The sequence below is a fragment of the Coturnix japonica genome, chromosome 1, assembly GCF_001577835.2.
Source record: "Coturnix japonica isolate 7356 chromosome 1, Coturnix japonica 2.1, whole genome shotgun sequence".
Taxonomy (NCBI): domain Eukaryota; kingdom Metazoa; phylum Chordata; class Aves; order Galliformes; family Phasianidae; genus Coturnix; species Coturnix japonica.
The window spans coordinates 668863-683149 of record NC_029516.1 but is presented as its reverse complement, the minus strand read 5'-3'; the positions used below and the strand labels follow the sequence as shown (position 1 = coordinate 683149).

Here is a 14287-nt window from a genome sequence, read left to right as displayed (position 1 = left end):
GGGATGGGATGGGATGGGATGGGATGGGATGGGATGGGATGGGTGTGAGATCAGATGGGGATGGGATCAGATGGGGATAGGATGGGGATAGGGGTGGGGATGGGACCAGTTGTGGATGGGGATGGAATGGAGATGGGGATGGGGTGGGGATGGGATGAGATGGAGATGGAATGGATATGGAATGGGATGGAGATGGAATGGGAATGGGGTGGGGATGGGATGGGAATAGGATGGGATCAGTTGGGGATGGGGATGGGGATGGAGATGGGGATAGGATGAGGATGGGATCAGATGGGGATGGAGATGGGATAGAGATGGAATGCAGATAGGGATGGGGATGGAATGGGGATGGGATGGGATGGGGATGGGATCAGATGGGGATGGGGATGGGATGGGATGGGGATAGGGGTAGGGATGGGACCAGTTGTGGATGGGGATGGAATGGAGATGGGGATGGGATCAGTTATGGATGGGGATGGAATGGAAATGGAGATGGAGATGGAGATGGAGATGGGATGGGGATGGTGATGGGATGGGAATGGGGATGGGATGGGATCAGTTGTGGATGGGGATTGGATGGGGATGGAATGCAGTTGGGGATGGAATGGAGATGGGGATGGGGTGGGGATGGGATGGGTGTGGGATGGGGATGGGATGGGATCAGTTGGGGATGGAGATGGGATGGGATGGGGATGGAATGGAGATGGGAATGAGGATGAGGATGGGGATGGGGATAGGATGAGGATGGGATCAGATGGGGATGGAGATGGGATGGGATGGAATGGAGATGGGGATGGGGATGGGATGGAAATGAGGATGGGATGGAAATGGGGATGGGATCAGTTGTAGGTGGATACGGGGTGGGGATGGAGATGGGATGGGATCAGTTGTGGATGGGGATGGGATGGAGATGGGGATGGAAATGGAATGGGATCAATTGTGGATAGGGATGGGGATAGGGATAGGATGGGGATGGAATGGAGATGGGGATGGGGTGGGGATGGGGATAGGATGAGGATGGGATCAGATGGGGATGGGATGGGATGGAATGGAGATGGGGATGGGGATGGGATGGGATGGGGATGGGAATGGGGTGGGGATGGGAATGGGATGTGATCAGTTGTGGATAGGGATGGGGATAGGGATAGGATGGGGATGGGGATGGAATGGAGATGGGGATGGGGATGGGTATGGGATGGGATCAGTTGTGGATGGGGATGGGAATAGGATGGGGATGGGGTGGGAGTGGGGATGGAGATGGGATCAGTTGTGGATGGGGATGGGATGGGGATGGAGATAGGGATGTAATGGAGATGGGGATGGGAATGGGGTGGGAATAGGGATAGGGATAGGGATAGGGATAGGGATAGGGATGGGACCAGTTGTGGATGGGTATGGGGTTAGGATGGGGATGGGGGTGGGATGGGATGGGATGGGATCAGTTGTGGATGGGTGTGGGAATGGGGATAGGATGGGGATGGGACCAGTTGTGGATGGTTATGGGGTTAGGATGGGGATGAGGATGGGGATGGGGGTGGGAATGGGGATGGGACCAGTAGTGGATGGGTATGGGGATGGGATGGGGATGGGGATGGGATGGGATGGGGATGGGATGTGATGGGGATGGGACCAGTTGTGGGTGGGTATGGGGTTAGGATGGGTATGGGGATGGGATGGGGATGGAGATGGGGCTGGGACCGGACCCCAGGGGCGCCCTCCGCTCCCCAAGCCACGCCCCCTCCCTAAAGCCCCGCCCACATCCACAGTATCACTCACCTTATTTACATAAACCACGCCCAGTCCGCCTTAAACCACGCCCCCCTCCCTCCTAAGCCACGCCCACTCCATTTCCCCCAATGGCGGCGCCGTGGCCACGCCCCTTCTCCTCAGCTTCCGCGCATGCGCATTGCGGCCGGGCCGGGCCGTGTAGCGCGCGGGGCCAAGATGGCGGCGGCGGCGTTGTGGGCGGCGCGCGGGCGGGCGGGCAGCGCGATGGCGGCGGCGGACGGGAGGTGAGCGCGGCCTACACGGCCCGGCCCGGCCCGGCCCGCCGCCATGGCCCGACTCGCCGACTACTTCGTGTTGGTGGGTTACGACGCCGAGAAGCGAGGTGAGTTCAGCGGGGCGGATGGGGGGGACGGCAGGCCGCGCCCCACAGACGTGGCGGGGGAGGCCGAGGGGCTGCGGGGCCTGAGGGGGATGCGGGGCCTGTTGGTCCGAGCGGGGTTTGGGGCCGAGGGTGACGGACGGGATGGGCGGGACCGGCACGATGGGAGGGGACGGGACGTGGGAGCGGAACGGGGGCTGCTCACATGGGCCTACACCGGGCTGAGACCGGGATACACTGAGCCTGAGCCTTACCTGAGCCTGACTCCGGTCTACACTGACCCTGAGCCCGGCCTACACTGACCCTGAGCCTTACCTGACAATGACCCTGAGCTTTACCTGAGCCTGAGCCTTACCTGACCCTGACCCTGAGCCTACACTGACCCTGTACCTTTACCTGTCCCTAACCCCGGCCTAACTATGACCCTGAGCCTTGCCTGATCCTGACCCCAGCCTACACTCACCCTGAGCCTGAGCCTTACCTGAGCCTGAGCCTTGCCTGACCCTGACCCTGGCCTAACTATGACCCTGAGCCTTGCCTGACCCTCACCCTGAGCCTTACCTGACCCTAACCCTGAGTCTTGCCTGACCCTGACCCCGGCCTACCCTGACCCTCAGCCTTACTTGACCCTAACCCTGAGCCTTGCCTGAGCCTGAGCCTTACCTGACCCTGACTCTGGCCTACCCTGATCCTGAGCCTTGCCTGACCCTGAGCCTACACTGACCCTAACCCTGGCCTACCCTGACCCTGAGCCTTGCCTGACCCTAACCCTGAGCCTTGCCTGACCCTGAGCCTTACCTGACCCTAACCCCAGCCTACCCTGACACTCAGCCTTGCCTGACCCTGACCCTGGCCTACCCTGACCCTGAGCCTTGCCTGAATCAGTGCTTGGGATGTGGCTGCTCACAGCAGGACAAGCTGGGGGCTGAGTTGCTGCAAAGGAGCTTTGCAGGGAAAGACCTGGGGGTCCTGGGGGACCATGAGTCAGCAGTGTGCCCTGATGGTCCAGAAGGTCAATGGGACCCTCAGCTGCACTGCACAGATCATGGCCAACAGGGCAGGGAGGTGCTCCTGCCGTCTGCTCTGTAATGGGGAGGGCACAGCTGCAGCACTGTGCTCAGTGAGGGGCTGCCCAGCTCCAGATGGACTGGGAACTGCTGGAGAGAGCCCAGCTGAGGGTGCGGAGATGGTGGGGGTCTGGAGCACTGCCTGATAGGGACAGGCTGAGAGCCTTGGGGCTGTGAATGTGGAAGAGAGAAGGCTGAGGGGGGGGGTTGAGCAGTGCAGGTGGGTATCTGAAGGGTTGGGGTCGGGAGGAGGGGGCCAGGCTGTGTTTGGTGGTGCCCAGCAGCAAAACAAGGGGCAGCGGGCACAGACTGGAGCCCAGGGAGTCGTGTGTGAGCGTGAGGAAGAGCTCTGTGCTGTGAGGGTGGCTCAGCTGCACAGAGAGGTGGGGACTCTCCTTCTGTGCATAGATCCAAACCTGCTGGGATGCTCTGTGTGCAGCTGCAATGGGGGATTGCAATGTGGGAGCTGTATAGAAGTCCCTTCCAGCCCCTTTGGCTTCTATTATGTGAATGCTGATGGTTGTGGTGCTCAGTGCTGTCACGCTGTGGGATCCAGCTGCTACTTTCAGTCTCTCAGCCTCATCAAGCTGCGTTAGAAACACAAGCTCTGGGTCCACATGCTGCCCCACAGGACCCAGAGCAAAGGATCAGGAACGGCCTCAGGCTGCAGAGCTGAGTCTATCCAGGTACCACAGTGTTTTCTGAATGACCCTGCGGTGAGTTCTGTCCTTGTCTCCCCAGTTCTCTCAGTGCTTCAGCCCAGGTGAGGATCCAAGGAGTGCAACCCTCATGCTGCAGGTGGGATCCACACTGAACTCTGCAGGCTGGGATGCAGCCGCTCAGTTCCTTTATGTGCTGCCTCTGAGAGCTCTGGATGTTAGGAAACATCTATAGGAAAAGGAGCTGGAAGTGGCTGCCCAGAGAAGCAGGGAAATCCCTATTCCTGGAGCTATGGGACATGGTAGGATGCGGTTGGACTCAATGGTGTTGAAGGTCTTTTCCAGCCTGAGTGATTCTGGGTTGTGTTGGTCCTGCCCTGGGATGGCAGCTCGTTCATGGCATCGTTCAGGACGTGTCTGCAGAAGGTGCTGTGTGATGAAGGCATTAAGGTGGGACGTTACAAAGGAGAGACCTTGCAATGGATGAGCTGAGTTGTGCTGGCTTCAAGCTTTGAGTTTGAAGTTGGAAATCTCTGATGGGGTTTACCTGCACCCCCCCCCCACCCTAAAAGCAGCTCTTAGATAAGGCTGGGAGGAAGATTGCGCTGCTCCCCTCTGTGACTAATTGCTGTACAGGTTGGGTCGGTCTCAGGGCTGCACCTCCCCGCCCCATATAACACAGAGCTGCTGGGAGGGAGCTGCCCTCGAGCCCCCCCCCCTCCATCAAGGCAGGGCTGGGAGTGGGCTCAGCCTGCACCCACCTCCTTGTGCTGTGGGTCAGGAGGGTGGCAGGGCCTGGCAGCCCTGTGCCATCACAAACTGAAAGCATATGGAGCTACTGCGAGGCCATAGAGGGGCAGGAAAGGAAATGGGGTGTGTTGGAGCCCAGCCCCATGGGGAGACCCAGCTCCCTATGGGTATTGAGCCCATAGAGCTGTGATGGCTCATGATGTTCTGACAGTAGTTGATGTCTCTTGGTGCTTGTGGTTCTCTGTGTGCATACCAGTGGCTGATGTCTGCAGTCTGTGGCCGGGGGGGCTTCTGTATTCCCTATGGTTTATATGGGTCTGGGGAGGAGCAGTGTAGGTTGAGAACATGTCCAGCATTGGCCAAGGGTTCATCATTGGAGTGCAGGGTGACGCCTGGCCTGGGAGTTAGTAGAGGATGTTCATTGGGGCGGCTGTGGGGTGGCTGCTGCTGCCTTGGGGTGGCTCTTGCTGCCATGGGGTGGCTGTGGGGTGGCTCCTGCTGCCCTTGAGTGGCTGTGGGGTGGCCATGGGATGGCTGTGGGGTGGCAGCTGCTGCTCTGGGGTGGCTGTGGGGTGGCTGCTGCTGCCCTGGGGTGGCTCTTGCTGCCATGGGGTGGCCGTGGGGTGGCTGCTGCTGCCATGGGGTGGCTGTGGGGTGGTTCCTGCTGCCTTGGGGTGGCTGTGGGGCAGCTGATGTTGCAGCACAGCCGCTCAGTGCTGGCAGTGGGATCTCACTGCGTGCTATCTTGCAGCCCAGCCAAGTGAGTCATCATTTGACTCAGACCAAGCGGCCGCTCCATGCATGTGGAAGCCCCAGCCATCGAACCACCTCCAGTGGCTGCTAAGAGAGAGCTGCGTTTGCCACATCCACGTTTAGGAAGAGGGTGGCTCTGTGTGCATGCAGTGCTGCCCCACTGACTGCAGCACCTCCGCGTGGGGCAGAACCAGCTGCAGAACCAGCACTATGATCTGGTTGTGTGCCCAGTGCTGGTGCTGTCTGCTGCCTTCCACGTGTGTCACGGATTCATCAGAGTGGGTGAACGTGAGGAGGAAGCACCAATTTGAAACATATGTCGGGAGCAAATTCCTTCACTGTTAGTAATATTTTCTTCGCTGCCAGTGAGAGTTTTGGGATTTGGGTTTTCTCTTTTGACATTTCTCTCGCTTTTAGTTTGTATTTATATTGTCGAGGAGGAGGAATCTGCACGTTTGGTACCCGGAGGAGCTTTGTTTCCCAGTTTGCAGCTCTGTGACGCCGGTTGGGAGAAGCAGCTGCGGTTTGGTCAGTGCTGGAAGCAAACAAACACAAACAAAGGAGGCTCAGGCCGCATCTGGGCCGTGCCCTGGTGGTGCTGCTGGAAGGGATGCAATTGTGAGGGGTATGGAGTACATCTTGACCTCATGCTCCCCACTTATATAGGGGTGCGTTCCTCAGGCCTGCTGCATGGGCATCCCATGCGTGCAGAGGTTTGCATTGCTCATCTGGGGGCTGCTCACCCCATAGAGCAAAGAAAGACCCTCTCCTTGCACCGATCCCAATCCCCTTTTGTTTGTGGCGTGGTTTGGAAGCAGCCACGTGTCAGCTTGCAGGGAGTTCGTCAGCTGCCGGTGCCTCGTGTCTGAGATGGGGTCAGTGCTGCACGTTGCTTTTATTCCTTTCTTTTTCTTTATTCTAGGATGCAGCAGGGGCTGAGACGGAGCGTCTCGGTTTGTTAGATGCATCTGTGCTGTGGGTAGCTGTAGGAAGTGGAGCAGAAAACAAGCCGGGCTGCCCGTCCCTCATCACTGCGTCACCTTCCTGCTGATGGCCCAGATAAGCGCTCATGCTGCTCGTGGGGTTACAGGGGGGTTACCCTGCCCCAACATGGGCAGCTCTGAGCTCAGCACCCAGCACGGAAAGACCTCTGAGATCATGAGGTTATGCCGAGTTGGAAGGGATTCATAAGGATCATTGAGTCCCCACTGTGCCATGACCAAGTCCCCTGGTGCCATATCACCATAGTCCTCGGTCCCCTTAATGGGTGGGGGCTCCCCCACTGCTCTGGGGCAGCCTCTGTCAGTGCCTGACTGCTCTTATAGGGAAGAAATTGTTCTTCCTATTCAATCTTTGAAGGGTGGGAGAAGATTTCTGGCATTCTTAAGGTCCTGACCTAACGCTACTTGGTTTGATTACGCGCAGCCCAAACGTCTGATGATTGAAGAACAGAGATGAGCGTCTGTTAGTTGAAACCATGGGAAGTAAACCGCGTGCAGGACCTGGTCAGGGCTTTGGGTACGTGATGGACCCAGGCTGGGCAGCACGTTCCTTGGGGTTGGGATGCATTAGCGGGTCCTGCAGTGTGATCATACCATGCCAGTGTGTGCAGGGGTGGGGCTGAGGGGTCCCTTGCAACCCAACCGTTCCATGGCTCAATGATCTATAAGGTCCCTTCCGATCCGATCATTCTATGACCCTATGATCTATAAGGTCCCTTCCGATCATTCTATGACTTTATGATCTATAGGGTCCCTTCCAATCTGATCATTCTATGACCCTATGATCTATAAGGTCCCTTCCGATCCGATCATTCTATGACCCTATGATCTATAAGGTCCCTTCCAATCCGATCATTTTATGACCCTATGATCTATAAGGTCCCTTTCAACCCAACTACTCTATGGCTCTATGATATGTGGGTGCCCCATCGCTGGAGGCTGTGGATGGGGCCCTGGGCGGCCTGAGCTTGATGATACCCAGCCCTATAGAAGCAGTGGGGCTGAGGGGTCCTTTCCAACCCAACCATCGTATGGATTCTGTGATTCTAAGGATGCTTCCAACTCAACCCTTTAAGGCCCTTCCCCATCCTGCCCATGCATCGCCGTAGCTCTGTCTCTCCCCACAGCTCTGTCATCACCCACGGCTCCATCTGTCACCACGGAGGGACGGGCAGCACAGTCCCAGCTGCGGGCAGCGGGCTGACACTCACCCACAGACACAGCATCTCTGTTTGGAGCCGAGCAGGAGCACAATCGTTGGCTTCAGCTCGTCCCGGAGCTGCAGCAGAAGGGGGATCAGCGAGGGCTTGTGTCATCAGTCGGATTTAGAAGCACACGGAGCTATGCGTGGGGTGGCAGCGCTGCATTTGGTGATGCTGGACTTTGTCAGGCTGCCTCATGGGGTTCCTGCATGGAGCCAGGTGATAAGGAAGGGGAGATAAGGTGCTGGGTGAGGGCAGTGTGAACTTAGAGCTGTGTAGGAAGGAGGTCAGGCAGCAGCGCGGCGCACTGAGGATGGGCTGCTCCACTTTGCTTCCAGACACACAGAGCGAGCCAACGTGGGAAGGGAAATGCTGTTTGATGTGGGAATTAACCAGGGGTTGGCCATGGGACAGGACACCCCCAGGTGTGGGTCAGCAGTGCAGCTCAAGGAGACAGGGCCTGCTTTGCTGCATAGAGCATTGCCCATCAGTAATGCAGAGCCTTTCACAGGAGCCCGGTGACATGGAGGCCGTGTGGGTGCTTTGTACACGTTGTAGGTTAGTTCTGGCCTCAGCGGGACAGTTCTGGTCGTTCCATCTGTGTGAGATGTCAAATGGGATGAGCAAAACTTGGCCTCGGATCACGGATTAGTGAGCAGCACGGGTGCGATAACAGAGTCTGACCCAGGCTCTGTGCATGTAGCAGCCTCGATGTTTTTACCCCTAAAAGGCTCCGAGTGATTCCACATCCTTCATGCAACTGCGTAGCTATGAAGACAGGGCCTGGAACATCTTGACTTTGAACTCCTTGACTTCACAGTGGCAGAGCCAGAGCTGCTCGGAGAGGTGGGGGTGCTTCCTTCTATGCATAGATCCAAACCTGCCTGGATGCTCTGTGTGCAGGGAACTGCAGGGGGGGGTTTGCACTGGGGGAGCTGCACGGATCCCTTCCAGCCCCCACAGCTCTGGGATTCTTTTACCTTTGGCAGTGGGGATTTCTGCTTTGGGGATTCACTCTTTATGTTCTTCCCCTCTTGTCTTCAGGCTCACCAAGTTCCTCCGTGTTCATGCTTTTTATTCTCCTTGCTGTTGGATTCTCAGCCATTGGAAGGTTTCTTTGCTCATTTCACATGGTCATCTGTGTCCTCACAGTTTCACCTTCATCTCTTACATCCCCATGTTTGTTCTCCAAGCGCTGCAGACTGAGGTCACTCAGCACATACAGAAGAAGGAAGCTGATGCATTTCTTTTGCCCCGGGGTTTCTGTTGGCCTCTTACTTCATACAACTGCCTTCCCATAATGTTAAACCTCAGGGAAACTTCTCGCACTGAAGATGTCAGCGTGAATACGTTGGATGGTTTTGGAACCACCCATGTGCATACTTGAGGTTTGCCTTGTGCTTTACGTCAGAACGAGCTGTTCCATTGAAGGGCTCAGGCTGTGGTTGTGGCTGTATATGACAGAGTCCAGACTCAGGGAATTCCTTGGGATGGAAAGGTCCATAGAGGTCATGGAACCATAGAATAGTTGGGTTGGAATGGCCCCTTCAGCCCCACTATAGGCTGGGAGCCCCACAGCTCAGTGAGCTTATGGTGCTTGGAGCAGTGGGATGAGCACAGCGCTGGGGTTATCGGGGCTGCATGCACAGCTTTGGGATTTGCAAAGCTTCCAGATGGAGTGACTGCTGGGAGCCCATGTAAATCCTGGGATTTGTCGTTGTTTTCTTGGTGCTGTGCTCAGCAGCCCCTTACCAAGCGCCCAGTGCCAGCATGCCATATATCCCAGGGTAGGAGCTGACCTCCTGGGGGTGTAGGGCCGTTGTTCTGCCCCTGCTATGGTTGTAGCCTCCCTGAACTGCCAAATAACCTCATAGGGGGTCTCCAGAATGGCTCTTCACAGCCCCAGCTGCTCAGGATGGGGCCTGGTTATGCAGCCCCTTAATTATAAGGCTGTACTCCCAGTGGGGGGTGTCACATGCTGGGATCATATGGAGGTGGGCTCAGGAGCCTCTCCTGGTCCAGCTCAGGGTGTGCTCCAAAGCTCTGTGCCTTTGGGCTTCAGGGAGGACAGAGGGTTCAGCATGGTCCCCCCATTGCCATGGCTGTGCTCGTGGTTCTCTGTTTGCTCAGGAACAGAGCAGGTTTCAGTCTGAGCATCTGACACTGCTGTGGCTTCCTGTGGGTTGTACCCATGTCCCACAGCAGCTTCTCCTGCTCCAGCATAGAGCTTTCACAAGCAAAAGGGATGATGCTTCAGAACAGGATCCACTTAGCATCTCTCCTGTGAGGAGGCAACTAGTGAGCTGAGCTGTTGTACTTAAGGAAACTCAAACAAGCTGGGGGTGGTGGCACTGAATTCATCTAATGTGGGGTGCTACAGAGCCCCAGAGCTCATGGGTGCACTGCACCTGCATGCTCCTCTCTGCTGCACTGGCCGGGCTCTTTGCATCGCTAACCAACATCACGTTCCTGGTATTGTTTGCTATTGTCAGCCTTCAATAAAAAGCATGTGGGTAGAAGGGGAGCGAACAGGAAGCTGGGGTTTTCTGCACAGCACATCTGCTTTTCAGCTCTCTTCCCTTATATGGAGGCAGCCCCTGCGTACCTGGGTGGGGTGGGAGGGGATGTGAGCTGTGGTGGGATCACTGGGGGTGAACCAGGGTGGTTGGGTCGGAAGGGACCTTATAGATCACAGAGCCATAGAGTGGTTGGGTTGGAAGGGACCTTATAGATCACAGAGCAATAGTGTGGTTGGGTTGGAAGGGACCTTGTAGGTCACAGAGCCATAGAATGGTTGGGTTGGAAGGGTCCTTATAGGTCACAGAGGCATAGAATGGCTGGGTTGGAAGGGTCCTTATAGGTCACAGAGGCATAGAATGGCTGGGTTGGAAGGGCCCTTATAGGTCACAGAGGCATAGAATGGTTGGGTTGGAATGGACCTTATGGATCACAGAGCCATAGAGTCGGCCTTTTCCTTGCTGCCTCCAACATTTATGGACATGGCTGTATGGAAGAGCTATTGCTGCACACACAAACCTTCAGGCACGTTAGAGGAAGAGGCCAAAGCCTGCTTGAGTTATTCCCTGGTCAGAGGAGGTGTTTCTGTGTCCTGATGGGATGGGATGAAGGTTAAAAGGGTCTTTGAAGATCACAGAAAGTTAGAATGACTTTGGTTGGGTTGGGAGGGTCCTTGAAGATCCCAGAACCATAGGATGGCTTGGGTTAGGTTGGAAGGGTCCTTGAAGATCCCAGAACTTTATACTGGCTTTGTTTGGATTAGAAGGGTCCTTGAAGATCCCAGAACCATAGAATGACTTTGTTTGAGTTGGAAGGGTCCTTGAAGATCCTGGAACCATATACTGGCTTGGGTTGGGTTGGGAGGGTCCTCAAAGGTCCCAGAACCACATACTGGCTTGGGTTGGGTTGGAAGGGTCCTTGAAGATCCCAGAACTTTATACTGGCTTTGTTTGGGTTAGAAGGGTCCTTGAAGATCCCAGAGCCATAGAATGACTTGGGTTAGGTTGGAAGGGTCCTTGAAGATCCCAGAACTTTATACTGGCTTTGTTTGAGTTGGAAGGGTCCTTGAAGATCCCAGAGCCATATACTCACTTGGGTTGGGTTGGGAGGGTCCTCAAAGATCCCAGAACCACATACTGGCTTAGGTTGGGTTGGAAGGGTCCTTGAAGATCCCAGAACCACATACTGGCTTGGCTTGGGTTGGAAGGGTCCTTGAAGATCCCAGAACCATATACAGGGCCTATGTACTGGGGGAAGAAGAGGAAGATTTAGTTTCCTGCTCACAAGAGTGATGTCGAACAGCATTTCCGTGCCTTCTCAGTGCCACAGTGCCCACTGGGTGACCACTGTGCTTTGGGTTGCTTCCCCAGGGGCTGCCATCAGCCTGGTGACGTTGCCAGCTGCTCACGCAGGCACAGTGATCCCCGATACCTGGTGCAATGCTACCTGTCCTTCCTCTGAGCTCTGGTGACCTCGAGAGACAGCACTGCCTCTGAAGGGCTTTCTGGATAATCCCTTTGGTGCGGGGGAGGAGGTTGGTTGAGCATGTAAGGGCAGAGGAGTCTGGGGGGCCAGCTGAGCTGTCACAGCCTCCCTGTTCCTGGTGTCAGCCTGATGGTGGGGGGTGGCAGCAGCCTTAGCCTTGGGGAAAGGCTGAGAGCCCTGGGGATGAGAAGGGTTGGGGTTGGTTCTCTGTCTGTGGTGCTCTCTGTCCCCATGAGCAGCTGCAGCCCCTTCCTCCTGTGGATGTGGCTTCACAGGGGGGTTGTTTCTGCAGAACCGACCTGCTTCAGTTCCCTTTGTGCCCTGCCTGCTCCTTCTGCTTGGTGGTGATGTGTCCACACATGGCATTGGGCCTGGGAGTCTGCAGTGAGTCACAGAAGCCCTGAATGGTTGGGTTGGAAGGGACACCCCATCCCCAGCCCTGCTTTGGGTGGGTGCCCCCCACCAGGGCCATACCTTGGGCTGGAGGGCAGCAGTGCTGGGTCCTCAGCACTCTGGGGAGGGAAGCAGCCTCAAGCCCTTCTCCCTTCACCCCAGCATTGTGTTTGCTGTTGCTGTGCCCCACCAGCTTTCACAGCTACCCCTCATCTCCCTGCTGACGTGGGGCAGTTGCTGGAGCTGATGTCCCATTAGTTTGCTGTGCCTTGCTGCCTTTGCTTCCGTTTCCCAGTTGGAATTCCCATGTATTTAACACTGTTCTTCCACTCAGACTCTTTCCTGGAGCAGGGATGCAGATGTGGAGCCAGGAGGAGGACGTGAGCTCGCTGCCTCCTGCGTTGTGTTCCTGTGCATTTTGTTCTTCCAATGCAATCTGATCAGTTTTACAGCGTTTGAAACGCGCTCTGTTGAGTAGCAGAAATAGGCTACCATTTGCATATGCAAATGAGATTAAAATGAAGCCTAACCATGATGAGAGATGGGACTGAAGGGCTGTGGTTTGCAGGGTTTGCAGTGATGGGAGCCCAATGCAACCAGGGCACAGACACGGGGTGCTGCATGCAGTGCTGTATGACATCTGTGTGCTTCACTGCTGGCACTCCGGGTTTCTCTATGACAAAGCCTTCAGAAATTGCTGGTGGGATGGAATAAAGCAATGAAAGCAGATTTGTTTTCAAATACAAATAACACCAAGAACAAACCAGTGACACACCCCATGTTCACATTGCGCCCGGTGTTTGCACTGCTGTGTTGGTGCTGCCTGCTCCCTGTAAGGAATTTTCCTTCCCGGCAGCTGTGGGCACTGCTCCAGCACTGGGCTACTTGGTGAACTGAGCTGAACAAATTGGGGATAACCAGCCCATGACCTGCACTGGAGCTGAGTAGGATCTTAAGTCCCTTCCACCCCATGTAATGTTGGGATTCTGTGGCTCTGTGATCTATAAGATATCTCCCGACTCAACCCAAACCATCTTATGGCTCTGTGATCTCCTAGGACGCTTCCAACCCAACCACTCTATAGCTCTGTGATCTTCTAGGACCCTTCCAACCCAACCATTCTATGGCTCTATGATCTTCTAGGACCCTTCCAACCCAACCACTCTATGGCTCTGTGATCTTCAAGGACCTTTCCAACCCAACCATTCTATGGCTCTGTGACCTTCTAGGACCCTTCCAACCCAACCATTCTATTGCTCTGTGATCTATAAGGACCCTTCAAACTCTATGGCTCTGTGATCTTCTAGAATCCTTCCAACCCAACCATGCTATTGCTGTGTGATCCATAAAGTCTCATCCAAACCAACCGCTCTACAATCTTTGAGGACCTTTCCAACCCAACCACTCAATGATCTTTAAGGTCCCTTCCAACTCAACCCAAGCCATTCTATAACTCTACAATATTCAAGGACCCATCCTACCCAATCATTGTATCACTCTGTGATCTATAAGGTCTCTTCCAACCCAACCACTCTGTGACTCTCTGATCTTCTAGGGCACTTCCAACCCAACCACTCTATGGCTCTATGATCTTCAAGGATCCTTTCTATGGCTCTATGGTCTTCTAGGGCACTTCCAACCCAACCACTCTATGGCTCTATGATCTTCAAGGATCCTTTCTATGGCTCTATGTCTTCTAGGGCACTTCCAACCCAACCACTCTATGGCTCTATGATCTTCAAGGATCCTTTCTATGGCTCTATGATCTTCAAGGATCCTTTCAACCCAACCACTCTGTAGCTCTGACCCTTCCTACCCAATCATTCTATCACTCTGTGATCTATAAGGTCTCTTCCAACCCAACCACTCTGTAGTTCTTAGAATCTTTAAGGACCCCTCCAACCCATCCATTCTGTGGCTCAATGGAATCATGCCATACTGGGACTGCAGTCCTGGATGTGCTGTCCGTGGTGCCCAATACAAGGAGTGATGTGTGCTTGGTGGTCTTGGGGGTCTTTTCCAACTGGAATGGTTCTGTGATCCTGAGTCCTTTGGGCAGCAGATGCCCCACACCCTGTGCCCAGCAGGTCTGTGCTGCTGTTTGCTGTCACTGGACAGACTGGGGATGGCTGGCACTGTTTTTAGGCTCCGAGTAAACACTGGTGGTGCAGCCCTATAATTGTGGGGACGGGACCCATTGGAGACGGCTCGTGGGTCCCCCGGGAAGCAACTGGAATTTGGCATTGGATAAAAATAGAGCAGGTCCCTCCCCCAAAGCACTTTCAGTCTCTGTCTCTGTGCTCTTTGCTTGGTGCTTGCTATGAGCAGAGCTGCGGGTACCCCATCCTGGAGG

The 14287-nt window shown here is 55.3% G+C and overlaps 1 protein-coding gene and 1 long non-coding RNA gene across 14 annotated transcripts in view; both read left to right on the top strand.

Moving 5' to 3' along the window:
* Positions 1-1980: 1980 nt before the first annotated feature.
* SBF1 (SET binding factor 1) overlaps positions 1981-14287 on the top strand; it is a 50629-nt gene continuing 38322 nt past the window's right edge. For all 11 annotated transcript variants that reach the window (XM_015852221.1, XM_015852287.1, XM_015852065.1 and 8 more), the window contains exon 1: positions 1981-2110. In XM_015852221.1, coding sequence (XP_015707707.1) covers positions 2056-2110 — 55 coding nt within the window. In that variant the 5' untranslated portion in view covers positions 1981-2055. The remainder of the gene's footprint in view (positions 2111-14287) is intronic.
* LOC107308461 lies at positions 5240-10058 on the top strand. 3 transcript variants are annotated; one of them, XR_001552838.2, is made up of 4 exons: positions 5240-5676; positions 5754-6854; positions 7465-8385; positions 8584-10058. It is a non-coding gene; the product is annotated as an uncharacterized LOC107308461 (long non-coding RNA). The 3 variants fall into 3 exon arrangements; XR_001552850.2 differs by having other exon boundaries at positions 5241-5676; positions 5754-5961; positions 6259-6854; positions 7465-10058; XR_001552818.2 differs by having other exon boundaries at positions 7465-10058.